Source organism: Chelonia mydas, chromosome 21 (assembly GCF_015237465.2).
Source record: "Chelonia mydas isolate rCheMyd1 chromosome 21, rCheMyd1.pri.v2, whole genome shotgun sequence".
Taxonomy (NCBI): domain Eukaryota; kingdom Metazoa; phylum Chordata; order Testudines; family Cheloniidae; genus Chelonia; species Chelonia mydas.
Genome location: NC_051261.2, coordinates 9,821,479 through 9,847,948, shown reverse-complemented (window position 1 = coordinate 9,847,948; position 26,470 = coordinate 9,821,479). Strand labels below are relative to the sequence as shown.

Sequence of the window (26,470 nt, the reverse complement as noted above, 5' to 3'; positions counted from 1 at the left end):
CAGGGCTGGGAACAACCCCAGAGTGCCAGTTCCCGGTCCACTGCTCTAACCATTGGACCATACTCCCCTCCTAGATGTGGGAGTCCTGACTCACAGCCCACCCTTCTCTAACCCACTAATCCCTGCGAGCTAGGAACTGAACACCCCTGAGTCCTGACTCCTGGTCTCCTTGCTCTGATTTCTGGGTGCTGAGATTAAGGATGAGAAGTTCCCCCACGGAAGGAACATTTGGGAGGAAGAGCTGAGTGTTCAGGAGAGAACAGCTTTTTCGCACACAGCTGGAGAAGCCAATGAGGGTTTATTAAACAGGGAGATTTTGACCCATGGCATTCTCTCTGGAACTTGCTGGGGGAAAAAATTAAATTAAATTAAAAAAAATGAAATCAGCATCCACTGCACATGGGAATCCCTGGAGCTAGTCACCTCTGATTACCTCTGATCTGCAAAGCTCTCTGCCAGCTTGCTCCAGCCTGCCTCAGAGATCTGATGTTTCTCCACCCTTGGCTCATCCATCCCCAGCCCTCCCTCTGTCCTGCAGTCCGGCCCTAGGGGATAAGAGAGCCTTCGTCTCCGCAGCCTACAAACAAATAATGATAAAGCCTCATTTAGGACCAGGTTGGTCCCCACCCACGTCTGAGGCAGGGACCGGCCACTCTTGCAACCTGTGAGGACTAGCCACCCCAGAGGGCTTTGGGGGAAGTGGAATTGGCCAGTTGTGGCCGGGACCGTGCCAGGTTCAGCACATTGGGAGGAGGTTTGGCTTGGGGCTCTAATCTGGGCCATGCATAGCAAGGCGCTTTGAGAGGTAGTCTTATTACCCTAGAACACCCTCAGGAGAGCTGTGGGGTGGAGCTGTCCCCAAAGCTTGGCTGGGTCTTATTGGCACAATACACCTCACTGCACACTACATGGCCAAGAATCAGAGTTGTGGGGCCACTGCAGCCCATGCAAGAATAAGGATTAGGAGGAGACCTATGTGGGGGCAGAATATCCCACAACTGCCTATTGCAGGGTTCCTGGACCTTCCTCTGAAGCATCTGCTGCTGGCCAGAGCCAGGTTCCTGGACTAGAGGGATCCCAAGTCTGACCCAATCTGGCAGCTCCTTTGTTCCTAATAAAGCATCAGCGGAACAGCACGATATTCTCAGAGTATCTGATGGACACTGTAGTCATTCCAGTTCCATACATTTAAATGTAATCCTCTTTCTTGCCTGCTATCGGCAGCATTAAAAAAACCAAAACAAAACAGAACAAAAAAAAACCAAACACGCTTTTGTGATTCATTTCCCCCTGCCCTTCCTTGCCAACACACACACCCCCATGACTTCTGAAATCTAAATCTTGCCCTATATGCTGGTTTGTTTTTTTCTGCTAGGAAACAGACAAATCCCCTGGCAGAACAGGGAAATCTAGTGCAATTCCTACAGGGAAGCTGTGAGTTCAGGTCCAGCAGGATTAGCTGCCTTTTCAACACAGGACAAATTTAGCATCCCCTATCTCACGGTGATGGAGGGGAGAAACTTATCTGGCTTTAGCGGCAGTGAAGTTCTCTCAAAACGGGCTCAGAGAAAATACCTCCAAGAATCAAAGACGAAAGCTTGCCCACAAATACTCAACTGCTCTGATAAGAAGGGGAAACAGCCTCTCAGACAACACGTCAGGTGTAATACATTGTTCTAGGGATTAGAGCACAGGACTCCTGGATTCTTTTCCTGGCCCCATCACTCTTTGGCTGCATAACCTTGGACCAGTCGTGATCTCTCCGTGCCTCAGGAAAATGGGGGTCATGACATTAGTCACTCACATGGGGTTTGGTTAATTAGCATTTGCAATGTGCTTTTGAGATCCCTAAGTGAAACCCGCTTCAGAAGTGCAAACTATTGTACTGAACCAATGCAAGGCTGGCCTGATTTCTGCTCACCAAGAGAATAGGGGACATGAAGCAGAATCCATTTAAAATAATGTTATAAATAAGACCCAGCTCAGACAGTCAGACCTCATTTCTAGCACAGTCTGGTTCACAGCATCACAGGACTGGATATTTTAGCTCAGCTCAGCAACCCATCCAATTTGGTAGTACTGGTCAATACTTTATGTTTCGAAGGAAGGTGGAAACACTCTCCCAACACACCTCATTGTATTGTAAAATGCTGTCCAGGGCTGGGGGGGTAAAGAACAGGTTCAGATATTTGGCACTTACAATCAGAGCCTTTTACAATGCTGGGAAGGTCTCATTATGCCAGATAGGGAAACTGGGGCTAAAATGCAGGTGATATGACTTACGCAACACAATGCAGTGTTCTTCCTGGCTCTGCTATGGGTAAATCCCAAATCCTCTGCTTCTCCAACTTGATGCTCTAACAATTGGACCATGCTGCATCCTAGAGGACAGCTCTTCAGTTAAATGGTTAATCCATGGAACAGAGATAAGCCTCAATCAAAACCTAGGATCCCAGTCACCCCACATCCCCCGCAACTGTAGGACAGATCAGATCCACAAAATCCAGAAGTTCACAGTCTCAGCCCCCGCTTCCCATGGGGTTAAACCTCTTCGAACTCAGCTGGTACAAACCTTAAACTTCACATACATCAATACTGGATACAAATATATCAATCCCCGTGGCACGCAGTAAATGGAGGGGCCTCACCAACCACTAAAACTATTTGAAACAAGAATCCGGCGATGCAGGCAGGCAATTTCTAGGGGATTACTGTATTTGTCTGGTGGTTCAGGGGCTGAGCCACCACCCCAGACATGCTAGAATCACTCAGAAAGCCACATGGCAGGCAGTGCCTTTTGCCTAATGAATCTCTGCTTATTCACTTTCAGACTGATGGACTTTTACAGTTTGCTGGGGGAGTATGAAATTGGGTGGGTTTTGTACCCATCGGGTCTCAGTTTAAGATACTGGATTAAATGCAGGAGATGAGCAGAGGATGTATTGTACGCACAAGGCATGGTAGAGAGAGGACCCAGGGCTCCCAACAGATGCTTAGTCCCTACTGACTGACTTCAACAGGCATTTGGGCTAAGGAAAGGGCCAGGATTGGGCCCATTACTACATAGCCAGGTAGAACTAGGGCAGGCCTTAAGCTCCTTGGGTCTGAATAGAAGTTAGCTCCTTGGTCAGACAGATGGCCGGCCAAGTGGAGGTGAGAGCCACTGGACACATGGGTTATGTGTCCCCAGTCCAAGAGAGTGGGAGTACGTTGCTGCTCCCCACTCCAGAGCCCAGCTCTTTGACTCAAGCTGTAATGACTCATGCTTGTAGAACTCAGCCCTGGGTTCAGACCCAACAGCTTGATAGTTCAACCCTCCAGGGCTGGGCTTGAGCTGAGAGGTTGTTGAGCCTGCGGTCGGCCCCTGAGTAGTGGTGGAGGGAGAGGTAGCCTCATCACAGGGGTCTAGTTTCTCATTTTGTGTTTTAAAAGGGACCCTCATTCTTGGGGAAGGGTGGGGGAAGAAGAGGCTTGATTTGCTTCTAGAAGAGGGAGCCGTTTGAGGGGGAGATGGCCCAGGGAGCGAGTGCATAGGGGCTATTGGTGGAAAGGGTGTGGGGTTAAGGAAGGAGAAGACAAGAGACAGGCCACAGCAAAACCTGCCATTGTTTGGGCCACCTCTGGGCCTCCTGGCCCTCTCTCTCTCTCTCCTCTGCACTCCTTCACTCTACAGGCCTGGTTTTCAGAGGCATGGAGCACCCACAGTTCCAGCTGGAGTCAATGGGAGCCGCAGCTGACCAGCACCTCTGGCAAACTAGGCCAGAAGCACGCAAGCAAAGCAGCCCCTTGGCACAGGACACCATGGGATGCCCTGCCTGCCATGCTCTCTCCCCACTCCCACCAGGCACTGGGCCCTGAGCCTCATGGCTGGGGGAGATAGGGTAGTTATAAATAAGTTTCCTTCCTCCCCCTTTAAGCCCCATGATAAATAGCACTGAGTTTCTCCCTCCCGGAAAGGAAGCGGCTGTGGATGCGAGGCTGGTGACTCAGTGCAGTAACAGCAGAGTCATCCCCCGGCTCCAAGGTGTGGTCTCCATGCCTGGCACAGCTGCAGATACATTCCTTTCCGGTGGTGCAATCCACCCCTCCATGGGCCGCTGCTTCAGTGCCGGGTCCTTCCCGCCTCGCCCAGTGCCCTGGAGGCTCCTCTCCGCTCACCCACACGCCCTGCTAGGCTGGTCACTTTCACACCACTGCCTTGCATAGCCAGGTACCTGCCCTACTCCTGCTGCCAGCATCTGTACGGGCTGAGCCAGACCCTTTTCATCCAACAGGCTCCCACACAGGTGAGGGCAAGACCCAGATTCGGGTGGCCATGGAGGACCAGTTCGGAGCTAAACACCTCTTAAAGGCCTGGGACCACAGCCAGGCTGTCCGTCACGTCCAGTTCGTGACGGGCTGCTCTGTGTCGTCACGGCATGGCAAAGAGCCAGGGAGGGAAGCGCTCACTGGTGGGGCAAGGCTGTAGGATGGGAACGTAGGGGGGCGACCTGTCTGAAGGGTCTGGTGAAAGCGGGTTGCCTGGCAGAGGTGGGCCTTTGCATAGGGAACATGAGACCGCATGGCGATACCTGAACATGAGCCCTTAGCACAAGGGGGGGCCCTGTTGGGAATGGTCCTTCACAGCACTAAATAACCAAAATGGGCATTTGTCATCCAAAGCCATTGTGCCCTTAACACGTGGAGCCAAAGGGAAGCCAGAGCTGGCCCAGGCCAAAGGCTGAGAGCTCCTCCACAGGTAAAGGGGTGGAGATAAGGAGGAAAAGGCAGAGGTAAAATACTGCAGTCAGGCAGCTAGGGTGTGGGTCACACTCAGGAGCCTGGGGTTCTAGCCTGGGCTCTGCTGTTGACTTGCTATATGACCTCATACAAGTGAGTCACTTCCCACTCTGTGCCTCGGTTTCCCCCTGTCAACTAGCACGTAGGTGAGAGCCGGAGTGTGGTGCTCAGGAGAGAGACGGGGAGTAGATAGAGCTATATCTGGGAGCTGTGGCTTTCCAGGGGAAAGCTAAGGAGCTAGCTGGGTACATCAACACCGCAGCGGGGATGGAGCCGCCCAGCCCAGACAGACTCCTGCTAGCTCTGCTTGAGCTAATGCACTGAAAACAGCAGCATTGTGGCTCGGGTCGCTAGCTAGCCTAGTCTCTGCCACCATCCAGGGGGTCTATTTCTAGTGAAGTCTCTCTACCCAGGCTGGGGGGCCTTGCTCCCAGCTGCAGTGCAGACATACCTCTAGAGACCAAAGCGGGAGCCAAATAACCTTCCTTCTAATTAGTGTGTGTTACAGTTCCCCATCTGTGCTCAGTCCACTGATGGCATGAGTCTGCGATAGTCCCAGCTCTGGAGCCTTGATTCTCTATCTTGAGCAGGAGCAGCTCATGCTTTTAGCTCTGGAGATCTCTGGTCCAGTCTACAGCGTGCCGGCCATCACAGACACATGGGGGGCAGGAACCAACTGCAGCCTCTGAACGGGTCTTGTGCAGAGCCTGCTCCTCAATAGCATCACCTGGGCCACTAGCCACCCCAGAGGGATCACAGACGAGACCGAGCCAGTGCAGGCATGTGCTAGGAGGTGGTATAGCGGGTATAAATGCCTGCCGGAGGCATATCATCTTCCTAAGCTTGCCTGGGACAATTCAGCACACAGGCCAATGCCCTGGCTCTAGCCATCTGGTGCAATAAGTCAGGGTTGAATGTATAACAAATAACTTGAAGTCACTCAGCCAGCAACTGCGGGGCACTGGAAGAGTGAAGCAGCTCACCATGTGAAATAGAAAGTAACTGCAGGCTCCTTTGTTTCAGGAGGAGACACTGGGGCCCTTGTATCCGTAGCAGAGTCAGAGAGGAAGGAATTCTCTGGCAAGGAGAGCACATAAAAGGGGGATTCTTAGGCTGCGAGACAAGTTTCTCTCCCACTCCACTGGCTTTGGCTACATTCTGAGCTCAAATGCGGCCCAGACATACAGCGAAATGAGGCAGGGTTCTGTGTGGCGGCTTTCATGCAAGCGATGTCTGCCCTCCCACCCCAAAACATTTCCTCAGAGAACAGTGGAGGGCGGGAGAAGGGACAGATCCAAACTAGCCCAAAGTTCATAGCTACTTGGATCCAGAGATTTACTTTAGCCCCATTCACTTCTGAGCCCCCTGCTGGGAATTAGGCAAGACAATAAGAGGGAAAGATGCAGGAAAGGCTATTGCACACAGGGGAGAAGGCTCTTGCACCATCAGTGGTGATGCTATGTGAAGAGGTGGTCCGGTTGGAGCAGAGGAAGATGGGAGGGGAGGATAGGAAAGGTCCATGAAATCTGTTGCAGCAGATCTATTGTGGGTGTGAACACACACAAATGGGCTATGAAACCTCCTGGCAAAGTGTGTTGCATCCCCCTCTAGTGGGCTGCTCCAGTAGAGAGGATAAGAGCTCAGTGCAACTTCCATCTAATGGAATTGCTACTGTCAATGTCAATGTTGAAGGTTTGATCCCTCCTAGCCATCCCATCAGCGAGGTTGATCTCAACTTCTACAGCGCTGCACACTGGAGAAACCAAATATAATTTTCCTTTAAAAAAAGGGAGGGGGGGGGAAATCAACATTTCCTTGTGCAGAGTTTAATAATCCCCTATGGTCACTTGATTAATCATCTAACACAAAGGCCAGTTTCCTCCCAGCCATCCCATCTGCTCCTTCTGCTTGCTCATAATGTAGGATTTCTGGCATCCTAAGGGGTCCTTTGCATGGCAACATACCCTGATGAAATATCCTGGGGGATGAAGTCATCTGATCAGCTGGTTAAGGCAGGAGAAGTCAGGTTGGCAGAGAGGGAATGACAGATATCGGTACGGTATGGGGGAAAACACACATTTACTGGCAAAGCACACTTCTCTCTTATTCAAGTTCTTCTCTTGTCAGTTTCACCCAGAGAGTCCCTTAAGCTTCCAACAGGTCCATTTCTTAATTTATGGCTGTTTCCAGCTGGTAGATGCTTGTGTTTTAGGGATATTGCTGATAGGGGATGCTTCATCAAGAATCGAAGAAGATGATCCAGCCCTGCCACCCATCTGCTGCTCAGAACTTTTGTCAGGATCAGACCCTGAGCTATCCCGACTTTGCACTGATCTCTATGGCCATGACCAATAGCCCCTTCCATGAGTCATCAGCAGGATTCAAACCTCACCACCAGAGCACAGACCTCTGCCACTTGAGCTAAAGGAGTAACTCCATTAGGTGGCCACAGAAAGCTGTTATCCTCTGAACAGACTAGCTTCTGGAGGGGGCACAATACACACACTATACAAGTGAGCCTGTGTGTGTCTCCACCCCCTCCCCACAGCTAACTTCTTTCCCTTTGGCATTTTACAAATCACCATGTCCAGAATGTAGCTTGGCTGGGAATACGTGCCCGGAAGCTGGGAATTGGGAATCAGATGATCTAGTGCAGTCAGGAGAGGTGTATCAGCCCTGGGGAGGAAGGGGGTCCGGCCAAATTATGAGAGGGGGAAGAGCTGTGTTTATGAAGTGTCACCTCCTAGCTACTGATAAGCAGAAGGAGAGAAGCCACGAACCAGAATTCTCGTCTTCCCATGCTGTGAAGGGTTAACTGAATTCAGCACTGATGACACTTTGTACTTGGGTTTAAAAATATACTCAATCCCCTGTCTGCTTAGCTCTATGTGAGTTGCAGGTAAATTTCCATAGTTGAGCCAATAACCTTCCCAAGGGAAATTTAGGCTTTTGTACGATTAAAGGGGCAAAAATAATAGTGGGAAATTAAATATAATATGGAACAACAACAACAAAAACAATTAACAGCTGCCATTAGCGACACTGGGCCAGCACTGGGATGGGCGCGGCAGCCGGGTGGAAAGGGACGATGCTGGGGGAAACATTAAAGAGTGGCTATCGGAAATCATAGCCAGATTCTCTTGGCACAGAGATTCTTTCACTCCCTGGCTGGGCTGGGCCTGGTGATTGGACCAGGGAATTCCAGGCTTGGAACCGCCAAGGCCCTGAAGGCAGCTTGCCCAGAGCTGGGCAGTCACATGTAATTGGCATATAAATTTGGTAGCATTTCTATCAAAAGCAAACACGTCCAAGAACAATTTGCTTGTGCGTGTAACTTCCTTGGTAGGTGAATACAATCTGAGCTCTCCAGTGGGGTGGAGTGCTAACATAGGCCCTTCCCCTATTAAGCAGGGAGCAGCCAGCAGGGAGGGACAGGAAGACAAGGGAAAGCATTCAACCCTCCTCTCTTCGCCCCTGCACCCAACTTTCACCCCTCAGCCTACTGACACCCCCCTGCCCCCAACACCTGGTAACTTTCTTCTCAGCATACTTGTTCCACTGGCTGACTGTCAGCTGATCACTCCTGGTTAATTGCCTGGTCTGATCAGCAGATTGCCAACGGGGGCCAGAGCCAATGTGGACATGCTTAACTACTTTGCACCTAACTGCCTGATTTGTTGATCACTGGCCATTTCATTGGCTCCTGTTTAATTGATTCACTGATTACTTGACTGGCTCCTCATCTAATGTATTTGCTGTACATTCACTGACCTGTACCCTAATCAAGATCTCCTTTTAACCACCCTGAGCCCTCACGGTCCCCCTGCCTTCCTACTCTCTTCCACATCTTCCATGTCCTCTTCTTTGTCAGCCTCTGCACATCCTACCTCCATCCCACCCCCATATTTCCACAGCCTCTTCTGCCACCTCCCTCCTTTCCTCCAGTAACACTCCCCCCACCCCATCCTAGCTCTCCCACCACACACACACAGATTGCAAGCATACAGGTAAGAATTGCATGGCTTTGATTGTACCCCTCTCCTCTCACTCTTCACAAGTCATTTGTCATTTGCCTACAAGCCCTTCGAGGCAGAGACTGCACAGTGCCCAGACTTATTTGGGGCCTGTGGGGTGCTCTTGTAATGCAAATATAAAATGACAGTGGTCGTAACATAAGAACTGCCATTCTTGATCAGACTGGGGTCCATATAGGCCCATATCCTGTCCCTGATGGCTGACAGGATCAGATGCTTCACTGGAAGGCAAGATACGTGCACACTTGAAAATTACATAATAACCTGCTCAGAGAGGCAGTGTCTTCCTCACCCCAGGCAGTCCGCTCATAACCTGATGGTTTTACACCCATTCGACATTTATGGCCAGATTTTCAGAAGTGACCAGCTCCCAACATGCTGAGCATTGCTGCCAACTTGGCCACTTATTATGGGGCCTAGGTGGGAGCCGAGTTCTCTTGAAAACCGGCCATTTCTAGAACATAATTTATCCCCAAGAAGAAAATGATGGAGTGCCACACTGAACAAGGCCAGCTTGGAGGATAAAACAACACTGCCTCTCTCAACAGCTCTCCCGTGTGCCTGGAGAGATTGATTACCGAGTCAATTAGCATTTCCGCTATATCCCAGGGGCCTGCACCAGCCCCATTGCCTGGATTGCACTCAGCGCACAGCATTGAAAATGCTTCTTATCAGAGAATGGATGGGAAGTATACTCCCACTACAGCTTATAAGTGCAGGCCGTGGGCACCATGCCCATAACAGGGAGGAAGAGTTCCAGAGAAAGTGCATGTTCCAACCTCACAGCTTCAGAGCTCAGGAAGGGGCCGTTCTGAATTCTTCCACTGGCCTAGCGCTGGCTACACTGGGGGTTAGGTCGGCTTAACTACGCTGCTCAAGGGTGTGAATTTTTCACACCCCGACCAATGTCATTTAACCCACCTAATTTTCTAATGTAGACCAGGCCTAAGAAGAGGGGGAAAGCTAAGACCTGGTCTCTAGCTAGAAAATTAAGTCTGCTTAACTGTGTCACTCAGGGGTGTGAAAAAGCCACACGGAGGTGGGTTACCTATGGTGATGGGAGAATCCCTCCTGTTGGCATAGTGTCTACACTGAAGCATTACAGCTATAGCATTTCAAGTGTGGACAAGCCCTAAGAGGTCTTAATTTCCTCCCTTCCCTCTGGCCTTAAAACTTTATCTAAAATAGCCGGTTTTAGATTCATCCCCTCCCCTGGTAACTTTTTATACTAGGGACTGTCAAACAAAGTTTAAATTACAGCCTTGGTATAGCCACATGATGGGCTACTGAATGGCTCGGGTTACTGCTAGACGGGCTTATGGCCAGGCCTGCCCCCGGCAGGCTGAGCCACTAACTCACTCCCTGGGGAAAGCAGGTAAGATGCAGGAGCTCAAGGGGAAAATAAATAAATAAATAAAATAAAAAATAATAAAAAAGAAAATCAGAGATTACCTCTCAGCTCAGCTTTCCCCAGGCAACAAAGTGCCAGAAACAAGGGCGGTTAAGTAGCCCCGTGGGAAGCATGGCCGCCAAGATTTGCATTTGGGATCGGTTTTATGGGCCCCTTTGATGTGGGGATGAAAGGAAACGCACTGTGGGAATGAATGGGCTGATGCAGCCATTTTATGGCACTGGGATCCATAGAGTTTGCACTGTGTAAACTGGAGTCACACCAGGGGAAAAAGGAGAATTGGTTCACTGTGTGGGAGTTGCACACTGCTGGACGGGATTGAGAGGCAAAGGAGTTCTGCGCAGGCCTTGCACGCTCTGGGGATATGCCTCCATCTCACCAGCGCAAACAAGGCCATTTGCATTGGAGGAGCTCACTGCCATTTCCAGCAGGGGATAGCCACTCTGCTGAGAGTCACGGCTTACATGGCCTGCCATAGGGGTTTGTGTCACTGCAACCCAGGGCTTAATTTGTGCCAGGGCAGCCCTGGCACCTCTAGGCTTGCTGCATCAGTTATGAAAGTAATAAATAATTAATTAAAATTGCTTGAGCCCCTGCACCTCTTTCATTACAAATTAAGCACTGCTGCACCCACCCTGACAGCTGACATGGGACAAATCGCCAGTGTAGACAAGGCCTTAGGAAGAGATCCTGGCCCTAGTGTGGCTGGAGGAGTTTTGCTATTGGATTTCATGGGATCCTAATTTGACCCCAGTAGCACTTTCTGAAACTCTGCAGCCTACCTGCATGATTCTTGGGGACCCCCAGGAGCCTGACCTCACCAAGCTGAACTCCCACAGCATGGTCTGGGGGAATGAGCAGTGAGAGAGGAGTCAGACAGATCTGACTTCTAGTCCCAGTTCTGTCAGGGCCTACCCCAGGCTCTCCATTTTATGCCTCACTTTCCCCAACAATAAAACTGCTCGCCTCACAAGGAGGTTGTGAGGACTAATTAGCTCACTCTTGCACAAAACAGATCATGACATATTATAAGTTATTGCCAATTCCCACAGAGTCAATTTATGATCACCTGGGGTACTCTTAAAAGGGCCCAAACAGTTACCAAGGAACAGGAGACTGCTAATATCCTGCCTCTGCACAAGACTCACCTGGCGCTACAGTCAGACACATGCAACAGCTAGACACACACAGCAGCCCCTGAGAAGTGAATTATTGACTAGTACAAGCCAGGGCTTTCTCTCTGCCCTATTATTAATGGGTCTAGGACAGGACTCTCTGCAGCAGGCCACTGAATATCAGTCCCTGTCTTCCATAGAAGCCTCTCCTGGAGAGTGGCCCCTTACTCTGGGAGGCCTGGAAGAAGATTTGGCCAGTCGCAGTAAGGAATAGAGAGCATTGGAACAACGCACCAATATTTCTACATCAAGATACATCAGAGCCCAGCCCTGTTCACAGTTAAATGAGCAGGGAAGGGGTCAGTTTTCAAAGCCCCACATGCAAGACTGAAGCACAAATGCTGCTCAGACATCTGCCCCAGATAAACACTTCCCCCACACGTACGTGCATCAGCCATTTAGCAAGGGCACGCCTATGCCAAAACCCTGCAATGCTCTGAGCCCCGCAAAGGGAGCGGGCTGAGGGACCAACGTACTCACACCTGTGCACAGTGGGTCTCACCTATTCATCTCTCTAGGGCAGGGAGTACATGCTGTACAGCCAGGCTGGCCTTGAGTCCGAGCACTTACTTGTTGCTTTTTCCTGATAGAGGGCGGCACGGGCTGCTGGCTAGTGAGACAAATCCCCACACCTGGCTCCCACAGGAAGTAGTCTAGACCCTTTCAGGCAGAATGCAGATGGACTACTTTTAAAGGCCTCATCACAACTAATTAAGGAGGTAGAGCCAATGTACTCAGGGGCTCTTCTTCCCAGCTGGAGCCTGCTCAAAAAAGAGAGAAGCAGGAGAACTTGAGGAAAAGGGAAGTGCAGAGATCCTAGCTCAGGCCTGTGGTGGCTCCTACTCCTCATCTGCCCCACTTGATAGCAGACATCTTGCTGTACCATGGCAATTCACGTTTCATAAACTAGCAAGGGAGATGCTGGCTTTGGTGGTGCTACGGGCTATGCCCTGCCTCCTAAGGTATGTCTTCACTGTAGCATTAACCTGGGCTATAGCCCCCTGTTGCTCCTTCCCACCTGTTTCTGACCACACAGAAGAACCTCTAACCCGGTTTTGAGGGTGCTTTAAACTCAGCTTAGCAGACACAAAGATATGAGCTCAGAATTCCCTTCAACCTAGGCTGGCAACCTGCCTGCTTTGGAGTGAGAGTGCAAGTTAATCAAGCACAGGTGCTGTTAATCCTACAATCCTATCTCCCAACTGAACCAGGCTATTGTGTGGCCAAGCTTGCTGTGAACTGGAAACCAAACCGATCCAAATCCCATCCCCAAGCAGAGAAGCCCCGATGTTGCCAATGCTGGTGATTTACTCACTCTCATGATACTTGTGGTGGTTGGTTTTAAAGCACTGCCTCCGAGAGCCAAGTGATTACGAGTGAGCCTCAACTTTCATTTCCTTGTCCTTGTGGCTGTAGAGAAAAGCTTGAAGGCCCCAAGTGTAATTTAAAGGCTCAAACACCATACAGCGAATTAAAAGAACCTCAAAATGTATTATTTTTTCAGTCTTATGATTTTAAGTCACTCTCATGATTTGTTGGGGTCTGACTCATGGCTTGGCACTACTGTGTCCGCATAATGATAGCATCTTCTCTCCAAGGGTCTCCCAGGCCTGTCCAATTAACTAAGCCTCCCAGCGTCCCTGAGCACAATGGTGCTGGAACAATTTTTATGGGGGAAGGGGGGGGGCTACTGAAAGCAGAAACTTTGGGTTGTTTATGTATTTGGGTTGTTATGACTACTTCAAGCCAGCACCCCCTCCCCCCCACTCCTAGTTCCAGCACCTATGCCTAAGCAGTATGTATCCTTGTACCAACAGGTAAACTGAGGCACTGTTGTCATCACACAGTCAGGCTGACAGTAGAACTCAGGAGTCCTGATGTCTATGCCCTGGCTCCATCTTGTAACCTAACTCACCACTGAAGAATGCTATTAACATTTTTTAACCTCCCGTTTAATGCAAAAGGAACAGGTAACCATGCTATTGTTCCACAACTGCTGAGTCACTAAACAGCCCTAGAGCCCAGCGTGGAACAGGAGGAGCGGGGGCAGAGAGCTGTGCGTCAGTCAAAGGAAGTTCTGATGGTGCGATAAACCAGAGATACTCAAACTGAGGCTCATGTGTCACAAGTGGCTTTTTAATGCGGCTCTTTGCAGCACATGATATTAAGACACTGTGCGACTTAGTGATTAACCCATCAGGAGGCTTTTCCTCTGTTATTAATCAACCGTAGTTGATAAAATAATAACTTGGTCTGTCAATTTGCTGTGAGAACAATAGAGTAAATGAAACCATGAATTCACACTGTTGTGTCTCTTCAGGGTAATGTTGATCCCTAATTTGGCTCCTGAACCACAGAGGTATGAATATCACTGTCCTAAAACATAGGAGACCGTCCCAAGCTAACAGAAGGGACAGTAGGTTCAGAGGCTATTAAAAAGGGAAATACAGAGAGTTTTTTATTTACAGGACCATGGATGGCTTTTAAAAACTGGATTGTGGGTAACAGATTAATGTTACATCATATACAGCACCTTCCAGCCCACCAGATCCAAAAGCATTTTGTAAACGACAGTAGATAAGGATCCCTTCACTTACCATTAAGGTACAGCCGTTTGGGCAGACTTCTCAGATGGGCTCAGAGCCCAGCATGCTGGGTGCGGAACATTGGTTAGAAAAGCTGGCTCTAATTGTGGATTGCCGAGCTCCTGAAAATCTGGCCTCCGCTGGGCAGGGGGCAGCAGCTGTTTGAAAGGTATCCAGCAGCACTCACAACTCTTTAGGACAGGAAGTGAAGCACAGTTATTGGTGTGAATGCAATTGCCCCAGTTGGAATGTCGAACTGGGACGTGAATCACACCGACTTGTAAAGCGCCATGTTCTCTCTGATGGCCCCAAGCAGTCAGGACTACCATGAACATCTCATCTAAAGGCCTCTGGTAGCACCGCAAACCCTAGCCCTGTGCTGGGACATTAGTTCATTATTAATTCAGAGAGACAACACAGTTGTGTCTCATATTACTGGGAGCTGCTCCAATCCAAGCCACAGCACTTGCTGGTGAGATATCATTAGACCACAGCAGGTGATGAATGCGGTGTAAAAAATATGGACTGAGAGGTGAATAACTGAAGTTCATTGATCCTGTCCGACCGCTTGGCTGTGCACCTGGCAATGATTAAATTCCTAAAGTCCTCTCCCATTCCACACTGCACTCATCATAAAACCCGGGATGACTTTTCAGGGGGCTGGTCCTTTGGTTGTTCCACAGTTCTGGTCAGGAATATAGAAAAGATGGTGCTAGGGCTTTAAACACACACCGTAGCAGCACGCTGAATTTTCCTTGGCCGTCTCCCATGCAAATATCGAGCAGACCCAATTTTGCTAAGTTTATGTACGCTATATCTACTCCCTATGGCACTCTGTCCCCCCTAGTGGTGGCTAAGCTACATGGAGGTTGATGTACCTGCTAGAATCATGGCTAAAGGAACATCTACACTTACTGTGGCATTAGAGTACAGACACGGCAGGCCCAGCTACCATGGGTATAAACTGCCGGGTAGATGGTGAGGCATGGCTCAGGTGAGTAAAGTGTCCTACCCCCTGAGTATATATCCTAGAAGGGCTCTCTACGTGCCCAAGAAGTGCTCACCACTGCCAGAGCCTTTCCCCACTGCCTTCCACCCACCAGAGCCTTTCCTTGCCGTAGTGAAAGGCTCTGGAAGTGCGAAACTGCCAGAGCCGTTCACTGCAGCATGTAGCTGCGCTGCACAGAGACAAGTGTGGACATGGCCAGCCTGCACTGTGGCGTGTGGTACCTGTCCTGCGCATGCTGCCAGGAGTGCAGACGTAGTCTAAGAGCTGGCTCTTTCAGTTCAGGCAGTAGTGGCTCATGCATTGAGATCCAGAGTTCCCAGGTTCGATCCCTGTTTCTGATGACCCACCTGGGGGCACAGGAGTTATGTTTGCAAGATCCCACAGTAGGAGAATCCAAGGCCTTCAGTTGGGAAGAGAAAGGAAGACTCTCCTTTTGTTCAGGGGTGGAGCAGGAAGACTGCCAGGACTCATGCCAAACGATAGGAAGTGAGACGCTAATAGGCTGGAATTGAGATGGCTCAGACTCAGCCCTTCAAGGGTTAAACTTCATGTCTGTTTCTCATCCTCCTCTTATTACCCAAGTGGCCTGCATAGGCAGCTCTCTGAAGTTGCTAGGTGCAAATGTCCAGCCCTCAGGACGTGTTCAGCCAATGGGAACATTCTGGTGCTGTCCTGCTTCTGCCTCACGGTCTGCTAGCCGTGGATGTTATCGATCAATCTCTTGTTGGTGGGGGTGTGGATTGAAATTTGGAATAAAACAGAGTGTATCGGTGTAATGTGCCCCACCCCAACAGGGTTTGAATTCAGCACCTTCAGCATGAAAGCATATACTTCTGCTTTTTGCTCTAAAGAAGAAGTGCCATTAACCTGCTGCAGTAGTAGGCTATTATCCCATGTGGACAAGCCTCTAGAAGGGCCATGATGCATATTTTACAAGCTCACTCATGTAGACGAATTGAGCTCTTCCGCTCTTACTCAACAATGTCTGTTTTCTTTTGCAGCTTGCCTCCAGCATTTGCATTACTTCTCATTCCAAGCACGACAGGAAGGATTTGCCTGAAAACAGGATCTTTGTTTCTCAACAGCGCATCTGCTCATTATTTCCCCCATCTTGGAGTCCGAAGAATCCTTTGTTGGTTAAATTACATCCAGTTTCACAGCAGCCAGTGGTCATGCTACCGACTAAGGTTGTGACATCATCAGGGTCACATCTGAACTGAATCTGAAGGTTCTGTTTCTGCACTAATGCCTTGGAAAGAGGAAAGCTGGGATGTACACTTACAGAAGCAGGAATGTTCCTGGAAAATAGTGGGCCAGATCCTCAGCTGTTGTAAATTTGTTCTTGTATGAGACTATGACAAAGAGGTCCACTGGTGGTTCGCTACTCTGTGTCAGCAACTCTTGTGGGGCTTGGTATACTCACCACACCTAACACATTGATGTCATAGTATATCCCCAAAAGGTGTCCGGTAATATAGCACTGGAAAACTCATAACACTGATCATTAATATTCTTGCATGGTGTATGTACAGGGTGTGCATAGAGTTATAAATACCTGCTAGAATTATGTTCTTAAAATGTGCTTGGCGAGCAATGCATAAGCCCAGTCTGTCCTGGACAAAGAAATGTGTATTTGCTTGTCTGGACCGACCTGGTCAACGATGAAGGTATATCTCTATGCAAGCTAAACAAAGCCATCAAACTAGTAGTGGGGGAGATAGCCTCTTAGCTATATAATCAGGGGGGTTTGGACCTCAACTGATAAGCAATTGAATCAACTCATTCTATACAACGTTACTGTATTACACAAATGTATTCTGTAAGGTCTTTTAAGTGACACACTGTGGATTAAACATCATTGTGAAATTTCTGCATTAACACTATGTGAGGAATTATGGCTACTCACTGATATTATGCTTTAAAGTCTGTGACCAAACACAGAGAGCAATAGGTTTTCTCCCAGACAGGAGTAAAGGCAGCTATTTACCTGTCTCCAATGTCAATTAAGCTGCAAGGAATCGAAACAATGGAAGCCCTATTTGCATTCAGGGGGATGGAGACTGCACCCCTAGGAGCCTTCCTACCTCTTGAAGCCAGGCCAATGAACTTCGGGACGAAAGCATGGCATCTACATCCCAGCAGGAGAGAAAAGCTTGGTCTGGGCTTACTTTTCAAAGAATACATTACAAAGGTTGACTGGAGTATAAAAAGACAGGGAAGAGAACCCCATAGGGGTCCACCACTTGGGGGATTCAAGGAACCAGAGCTCATAGAATCATAGAATATTAGGGTTGGAAGAGACCTCAGGAGGTCATTAGTCCAGTCCCCTGCTCAAAGCAGGACCAACACCAACGAAATCATCCCAGCCAGGGCTTTGTCAAGCCGGGCCTTAAAAACCTCTAAGGATGGACCTCTTGAAATCACAGAACGTTGAGTCCTTCAACCAAAAGGGCTGAAATTTCTGGAAATTGAATATAGATGAGAAACCTGCATAGGAAAAGATTGTAACTGGCCGACACTACGTTTTAGTCTTAGATACCTATTTTTACTTTTCTTTGTAACCATTTGTATCCTTACTCCTCATACTTGGTATCACTTCACTTTTTGTTTAATAAACTTGTTTTACTTTTACACTATAAACCAATCCAGTGCTGTGATTGAAATAAGAATGTTTGTCAAACCCCAGTTAAACTAATAAACTGCAGTGTATTATCTCTTTAAAAGAGCAATGGACTTAACTTCTGTGAGCGTTCACTGAGATGGCTGAATTCTGCAGGGAGACGGTTTGGGGAAAATTTGGGAGAGGCAGGTGTTGGGGTCACTTTACGAAAAGTAACTGGGCAGTGCAAGCCAGCCTGTGACTTGTATGCTGGCTGCGGGTGTCAGGACTGTGAGCCACGGCAGAATAAAACTTATGACACCCTAAATTGCAGGGGTGACAACTCCTCACTGGTCTGGATTGAACCCTGACACATTCCAGGGACACACAGGTATTTTGATGACTTCAATGGGAGTTAGGCACCTATGTACTTTTGAGGACCTGGCCAAAGAGACTGAGTGTTTCATGACACTAGGTCACGCAAGAAATCTATGGCAGCAAAGGGCCTTAAATGCAGGGCTCCCAAGTCCCAGGGTGGCACCTACCACTGGAGCCTGGATCTTCTCAATAAGATGTGCTTTGTGTGCTCCAGCGTTTGATAATCTAGTTATATCAACACATGGAAAAAATGAGGTTTACAGAGGGTTGGATATTACCCAGCATTTGTTCATGTCCCAGATTTGCTCTCAAGTGTCACATGAATGTTTGTAAACAAAAAGTTCTTAAAATACATTTTACAGAATGTAGGAATGCGATGTGATCTTACAGCTTCTTGTGAACTAGATGGGCCAGATTCTGATCTCACTCATGGTGGAATAATTCAGAGTAACTCAGTAAATTTACTTCCAATTAACACCACTAAGCACATACGGCTCAAGAGTGCCAAATCTTGACATTCACACTAGTTGACACACATTTACTTGCAAAGCAAACATTGTACCACTTTGTTAATGACAAGCACCTTCAGACTGTCGGGTGGGCAGAGGGCAGAAGGGATTGTTAATTGGAGAATTATATTCCATGACCATTCCTTTCAGAGTCTAAATTTCACTGGAAGGCAGCATAGTCCAGGGCATAGCGCACTTGATTTGGAATAAATTCCCAGCTCTGTCTCGGGCCTGCTGGGTGACCTTGTGCAAGTGACTTTCCTGTGGGTGCCTCAGTTTCTCTACCTGTGAAATGGGATTAATGATACTTTGTAAAGTACTGGGAGATCTAGCGATAAGAGCAAGGTAGAATTATATTATAAAGTTCAGAGGTCAAATCCTACTATCTTTACGCAGGAAAGATTCCCATCAGGAATAGATCAGGCCTGAGGTCCATCTAGTCCAGCCTCCCATCTGAGAGCGACCAACAGCATCTGCTTCACAGGAAGGTGCATGAACTCCTGTAGTGAATCATTATGGAGGAACCTGCTGACAGGAAAATCTTCCTTGTTGGTTTATGTCCCGACACAGGAGGATTTGGAATAATCCCTAGCTCTTACCTAGCACTTTTTTCAGTAGCTCTCAAAGCACTTTTCAAAGGTGCTCAGTGTCAATATCCCCATTTCACAGATGGGGAAACTGAAGTACAGAACAGGGAAGTGACTTGTCTACAATCTTCCAGCAAGTGAGCCACAGAAATAGAACAAAGGTCTCCTGGATCCTAGTCCAGTGTTGAAGCCACTAAGCAACACTGCCTTTCTGTTATATATTCGTATATCCTTTATACATTTTAACCCATTTAAGATAGACAGGACTGTTCTCACTGGCCATATAAATGTCCAATCCCTTTTCGAGCTTATAGCCTCAATGACATCTTGTGGCAATGAACTCAAGTTGGTCACTGCATTGTGCATTACCATGCATCTGCCATCAGCTTGTCCATTCACCTGGCTTTATTTAGAACTTCTGACGTTCCTCGCCGGCTCCTCTGGCTTTGACCTACATAATGGTGTGTCCTCTCCAAACTCTGCCATCTCACTGCTCACTCCTTATCCAGGCATATATGTTATTTTTATATATATATACACCAGATATACCAAATTTCAGCAGCCCTAGAGTCGAACCCAGGGGGACCCGACTATAAGTTTTTGTCCTGACAAGTATCGGGGGGGAGCCGTGTTAGTCCGTATCCACGAAAACAACAAGGAGTCTGGTGGCACCTGAAAGACTAACAGATTTATTTGGGCATAAGCTTTTGTGGGTAAAAAACCTCACTTCTTCAGGTGCATCCACGAAAGCTTATGCCCAAATAAATCTGTTCGTCTTTAAGGTGCCACTGGACTCCTTGTTGTCCTGACAAGTGTTATTCCAAAGCTGTCTTTAGCCATTTTCTAATCAACGACGGCCCTTTGCTTTTCACCTGTGGCACTTTGATTTCTTCAATAGCCTCTTGTGAGATACTTTGCTAAAGGCTTGCTGAAGACAAGTAGAGTTATGCCCATGTAAGGACCACAGGGGTGGGCCTTATGTCAGGCTAAAAGGCAGTTTGAGATAGTGTGACCTACTGGATAGAGCACTGGACTGGAACTCAGGAAACCTGGGGTCTATTTCTGGCTCCGCCATGGGCCTGCTGAGTGACCTTGGGCAAGCTAAGTATTACTATTAAAACTCCACCGATTCTGATCTTGGTTAGGCAAATGTAAATTCAGACTAACCTCACTTCCTGGATTGGAGCTACTCCAGATTTACAGGGCCTTCAGGTAAGCACTGCTCAGCTTCACTTCCCAGCCCTGAGCTGCTCCTGAGAGCATGCTCTATTGCATAAGCCTGAGTTAGAAGTCACAGTCATACAAGGTAAACACCTGAGTTTCCTCAAGATGGATTCATGAAGCCATCCCATTTCCCTTTGACGTCAGTCTTAGCTGATCACCTTAGTCTCCCATTTAATTACAGCTGCATTTACCACTTGACAGCGAGAGAGCTGTTGCTGCAGCAATAAATCCCAGCCCCATCCTTCTCTGCACAGAGGGCTATGGGGTCCAGCGAGGTGCCTCTCCAAGACAGAAGGGCCAGTGCCTATCTTGGAAGATGTTACACTTCTGCCTCCAACCAAGTGACCGGCTCGGCCACAAAATGGTTTCACAACGCGGGAGGTGGATTCCTCGGAGATGAAGCTAGGCCAGGCCTTAAACCCAGATGTATCCTGGAGAAAGCACTGTGGGAACAGACAGCGTCACTCCCTAAAGGTTACCTTGGGGTTAAGGGCCTGTGGTCACCGCAGCATTCTGCACCTGGATTCTCTAGCGCTCTGGTGCAGTACCCTGGAAGTCCAGGTCAATTACAAAATAGGGGTGTTCACCGACCCAAAACACAGGCAGGGTAGAAGTGACTCATGTTTCTGTCAAATTCAATTCCTTGTCTCTGTCCTTCAATCGCTAGTTTTCCGTGTGCTGCGGGTTGTTGCATCGATGGCACAGAACTGGTCTGGAGGTGTTGGCTGGAGGTTCCGACAGGTGGGCAGAAGTTACCTGCGGCTTTGGGCACCCCGGAAGGCAGGCTGGGAATGTGGGATGTTGCATGCTGGCTGGATAGTTCTGCGCAAATGATCGGCAGTGAAATAACAAACCATGCTGCCGTGTAAACTGCTGAGCCTGGTTCCGGAGTAAACGCCCCCTTGTGGTGAACGGGGATAGTTCACACCTCTCAAAGCCATTGTTTCAGGCTGTCGGCAGGTTCAGGAATTACATGCAGGTTTAGAAGGTACGTTGTGGCCCCAACAACTAGGCAAGATATTTTGAAACCACTGAAAGTTTAGATGGTGGCGCACAATTCTGCGGTGAGGGAGGGTGTCTGTGGGAAATTCAGCAGCATCATAGAATATATGGGACCCTGTTTTAGGGGCAGGGATTGATAGAAATGGAGAGCCATCTGTGTGCCTTGTCCATACGGGAGCACAACAGTCCTGCATCCACAGCTACATGGCAAAAGCAGGTGCATGGTTGATTCATACCCTAGCCTCCATGGAGCCCCTGGAACTAAACCAACATGGCACTAGGGCTGGGAAACAGTCAAAAATAGCCGCAGCTCTGCACAGGAACACCCCTGGGAGCTGATTTGTACATTGCAGGCTTTGTCTTCTGGCAGGTTGGCTGGGCGTGTGCTTCCTGTCATAGAATTCCCAGATTAGCCCGGGCCTTGGGCTGCCAGCCGCTGCTGCAGCTCAGCTCACACAGCCTGTCCGGAAGAGCCGGGGATTGGCCCAATGTCCTCATTGAGGCCAAGGCAGAGTTCGGAGAACACTTCCCCGAGGTCACTGGTTGAAGCGCCCAGCGCTGGTCAAACATGGGGTGGAAGTGCAGGATGAAGCGAGGTCAGCCGCCACCTCCCAGGCTCGGGATTTGTGGCCACCATTTGTCGCAGTGCCTGTGCGTAAGGGTGTCTGGCAGGCAACTGAGGCACACCGCTGATGGTGCAGTGACTCCACACCAGCACAGAGCCGGGGGTCCCCGTAACAAGAGGGACGGGTTTCTGTCATCCCCTCATACCCAGGCTACCCATCAGCAAATGGAGGAGGTGGGATACCTCTCTCTCCAGTGAGCGACAGAGCCAGGGAAGAGGAGATCTCATTTCTCACTCTGCAATCGGGGGAGATTCCCCAAAGCAAACAGAGGGGTTCCCTCTCTTTCCCTTCCCCAAATGAATGGAAGATGCTCTGTATCCCTAGTCAGTCCTGCTTTGGTGAGGAAGTGGACTAGGTAACCTAACAATAGATCATTCTCCTCTCTAAACTCGGCCACGAGTGGGGGAAGGCAGGAGAGATTTGTCCATCTTTATGCTCCCTGCAATTTTCTAAATGATTTTTTGAACACGGAGTATACAAAGAACCAGCAGCAACAACAACAACAAAAAACCCAAAACCAAGAAGGAAATTAATTCAACACAGAACTCCATTTAATAAGGGGGGAGGAGTCTGTGATCTTAGGGGGAACTGAGAACAATCAACCAACGTAAAACACTTACTCTAAAAATACAGTGAATGCCAGCCTAGGCAAGGGGATAAACATTCAAAGGGGGGAGGCATAGACACTGAAAGAGGGAACAGGAACAAGCTTGCAGCTAACAGGCTTTGTCCCAGACACCAGCTTGGTGGGGACCAAAGAACCGGTCTCAATCTTCTTTCTTCATCTTCATCTGCTAGATGAAGGGGGCTTGCAGACTCACCGTGATCAAAACATAAGCTTGTTCTTGGGGCCACTGTCCCATCTCTTCTAGGAGCAGGTTCTGGCCAGGGCAGAGAGAAAGCGTGTTACCGAATCACACTGGCGAATGCAGAGCTGTCTGACCAATATCACTGCCTGCTGCCCAATCCCACCAGCTCCTGGCACACAAGGGAACTGAGAAGTGAATCCTGCTCCGAGGGCCAGTCTCATGTGTATGGAAGAGGGATGGTCAGTCTCTACTGAAGTAGGTTCTCGGAGGTCAGCCGAGATGTTCATACTGGTCCCTTCTGGCCTGGAAGTCTATGAATCTGTAGTCTCTCCCCTTCCCCTTCTGCTCACCCGCCAATGGCCTCCACGCTCCCCTCCCACAATCGTGGCAAAGGCTCTTATCACAGGTGCAAGAGCCTTCTCCTCTGCATGTCCAGCCATGTGCACCAGCTCCCCGAACCTCACTGGCTCCGGCTCGCTCCAGTCCCCAGCTGAAGAGTTGCTCCCCTTCCCCATGGCTCTTCACTTCCCTTTCCATTCGTTACCATTTCACATCAGAAGCTGTTACGAGCAGAGGCACGAGTGTCAGTGCAGACTGGGCTCAGGCATTCCCAGCAAGGGGCCCTGAGGCCGGGGCCAGAAAAGGGCGCGGAGCCTGGACTTCACTGGCTTGTCCCACTGCTAGAACCAGTGCTGAAAAATGGGCCCTACAGTTACTAGTACTGACGAGGCCCAAGTGTTCCTCTCCCTCTGGCTGGTCTGATGCTCACGCTCGTCCCCTCCTGCGCTTGCCCCCCGCTCCGCCCTTGACGGTGAGAATGGGTGCGGAAGGACTCTGGGTTCTAGTCCCACTGACTCAGTTTGTTGCCGTAGTCGCTATATGGCCTCAGTTTCAGAGATGCCAACGCCGGCGGGTCCCTGTTGGCTTCCGGGCCCCTGGAAATCCAGCCCTTAACCTCCGTGCCTCAGTTTACCATCTGCAAATGAAGATCACACCTATCCACCTCGCTGGCTTAATTACTGCGTGCAGAGCCCTCCGAGAGCCTCAGAGGACAGGCGCTGTGGCTGTGCACAGGGTCAGGATCACACCCGCACTCCAGGAACACAGTTCGGAGGAGGGGAGGAAGAGCATTGACTGGCTAGGGCAGGGGAGGGGCAGAAGAAGCTATAATCGTCCTTAGCAGTAAGTCCCCAGGTACCATCACAAGCTCTTATACAAACTGCCGCTGCCCGCCCATCACACAGAGAGCCATCCGCGTCCAGGCTCGTGTGCGGGGAAAAAACCCCTACATGCCACGTTCTGGATGAGACAAGGCAAAGCAGCCGCCTCCGCACGAGGTTTTTAAAATGATAATTGGGCGCTTCCCCTCCCCCCAACCCCCCACACGCAGCTACCAGAGAAAAGACAAACAATTGCACTTTGATCGAGCGAGAAACAAAATCCTCCAAAGAATTCCACACCCACCCACCCGCACAGGGCCGGGGAGTGGGCACAGGGGCCCAGCTGCTTCGCGGAGGGCTGCGCTATGCTTTGCTGCATTCCAGATGGGCTTTTCCCACATGGGGTAGGGAGGAAGGAGCTTTGTCCCTGCTTCCATTTGTCCGCGCTTTGTAAGGGAGCTTGCTGATCCCTACTGGCTCCGGCCTCGAACCAGCACTGGATTCGGGCTATGGGAGTGATATGGAACCACAAGCACAGTACCGTTTTTTTAAGACTGATGTTTGAAAAGTCACCACTCTTCCTCCTCCTGGGGACTGGCGGTTTCTTTCACCAATCATTTTATAGCATGCTGAACTTTCTCCCAGGATCTCTAGGCATTTTATAAACACTGCACTAACTTCAGCAACACGCCTGAGAACAACAACTGTTATACATTCCATTGGATAAATGGGGAAACTGAGGCACGGGTGGTTGAGGCCTAAACGTAGGCTCCTGAGTCCAACGTTTAGTCACCTAAATAAGTGGCCTGATTTTCAAAGTGCTGAGCTCCTGTGGGAGCTTCAGTGGGAGCTGCTGGGTGTTCAGCACCATTGAAAATCAGCTCATCTACTTGGGTGCCTAAATATAGACTTAGAGCCTAACTTGAGGTCCCCTTCTTTCAAAAGCCTTGGCCACCGGGACTCAGCCTTGGTCACACAGTCAACAGCAGCAGAGGCAGGAATAGAACCCAGGAGTCCTGCCGCCTCGTCAGCTGATGTAATCAGAAGAGCACAGGCCATCTGGGCATATCCCACCTAACCAATCCCCCGCCTTCGCTCTCGCCTCTCCTCTGCCCTGTGGCATGCAACAATGTAGTCTGCTGAGGACTGAAATGCTTTAGTTTAACCCAAGTTTTGGGGCTTCCCCGGGGAACCGGTGCAATACAATGGCCTGAAGAGGTCAGACTAGATGATCTAATGGTCTCTTCCACCCCTAAACTCTATGGGTGTGTCTACCCTGCACACAGTTTATGGCAGCATGTAGAGTACACACCCCAGCAGCTCCCCAGCATGACTCTCAACAGCTGTGTAGACGGTGAGGTACGGCTTAGGTGAGTAAAGACGGTACGTACCCTACGCGGCCCTCTGCAAGCCAAGCAGCGCCTCCCCCATCTACACCGCTATCTTTACCAGCATAGCGTCCCGCTGCCTCCCTGCTGCCAGAGTCTCCCCCCCCGCAGGAAAAGGCTCCAGCAGTGGGGAAAGGCTCTGGCAGCGGGGAGGAAGAGGGGAAAGGAGCCTTTTCCCACTGTCTCGCCTCTGCCAGAGCCTTTCACTGAGGCACATAGTGACACCCCACCGTGCGGAAGCAGCCTACTGTTCACCGTGGCCTGGAGCCACACATAACTTACACCCCGCTGCCAGCAATCTGCAGTGCAGACCCAGCCTAGGAGATCTAGGCATGGGGCTGGATTTTGAACACTCAAAACACCCCGTACAGAGGAGCCGTTTACCACCAGAGTGTAACTTGGATCGACAAACAGCAGCCCTGTAAGAAAAGGGAACGTGCAGGGCACCAGTGCCCAATCTCACAGCGCTCCTGGGAGCTGTAAGTCGGTGGCCCAGTCCAGACTGCTCTTCTGTTCCTGACTGACCTCAGTCTGCTTCAGGAGCTTCCAGTCCATTGGTCCTCAGGTCTCCCTGGGCTCTCCCAAAGTGGCCAACAGTTTCCCCAGCTCTGTCATCGGGAAACCTGGATTGGAGAAATAAGTTCATCAGGAGAGACAATCACTGGAATTTACCCCACACGTGCTCAAGAAACTAGGAATAATACTTTGCACTAATCTAGCATCGTCCAAACACTTAGTGGATGAAGCCTCACAAATCCTCTGCAAACTAAATATTATCCCCAGTTTACGGACGAGGTTAAAAGAGAGCGACTCAGTGGCAGAGCTGGGACTAGAACCCAGGAGTCCTGACTCCATCCCCTGTCGCAGTCATTAGAACATGCTGCCTCCAGCAATAAATGTGCCAGCTATTGAACGCGCTGAATAGAAGTGGCACAGAGCCACATTCTGATCCTGAGCAGTGAGAACCAGAATCTCTCCCCTGCAGCCCAGCGAGTGACTCTGGATGTGCACTGCTGTGACTCAGAACAGAACTGGGCCCATTGTCTGTGCACCCGTATGTTTCTCCTCCATTGAAACGTAAGTCCCAAGCCCATTCTACACCTTCAGACTTTCTAATCTTGCTGCCAGCTAGCAGACCCAGAAACAAGCTCCCTAGTCAGTGTCTGAGCATGCGCCAGCTCTCTGATAATGGTCA

At 49.6% G+C, this 26,470-nt stretch overlaps 2 protein-coding genes across 16 annotated transcripts in view; both read right to left on the bottom strand.

Annotated features, from left to right (window-relative positions):
* ITPR3 (inositol 1,4,5-trisphosphate receptor type 3) overlaps positions 1–12,088 on the bottom strand; it is a 94,268-nt gene extending 82,180 nt beyond the window's left edge. Inside the window, exon 1 of one of the 4 annotated variants that reach the window (XM_043533420.1) lies at positions 11,970–12,088. Coding sequence is in view for 1 of the 4 variants with exons in the window: in XM_043533418.1 (XP_043389353.1) it covers positions 11,902–11,909 (8 nt within the window). In the remaining 3 variants the exon portion in view is untranslated. Of the gene's footprint in view, positions 1–11,901; positions 11,925–11,969 lie in introns of those variants that run through there. The other 3 variants (XM_043533419.1, XM_043533418.1, XM_043533421.1) reach the window with 3 other exon arrangements.
* Positions 12,089–22,447: 10,359 nt separating this feature from the next.
* Positions 22,448–26,470, bottom strand: part of LOC114020317 (circumsporozoite protein) — a 70,192-nt gene continuing 66,169 nt past the window's right edge. For all 12 annotated transcript variants that reach the window (XM_037885284.1, XM_043533593.1, XM_037885276.1 and 9 more), the window contains 2 exons: positions 25,801–25,898; positions 22,448–22,799 (listed from right to left, as the gene is read on the bottom strand). In XM_037885284.1, the coding sequence (XP_037741212.1) occupies positions 25,802–25,898 (97 nt within the window). In that variant the 3' untranslated portion in view covers positions 22,448–22,799; position 25,801. The remainder of the gene's footprint in view (positions 22,800–25,800; positions 25,899–26,470) is intronic.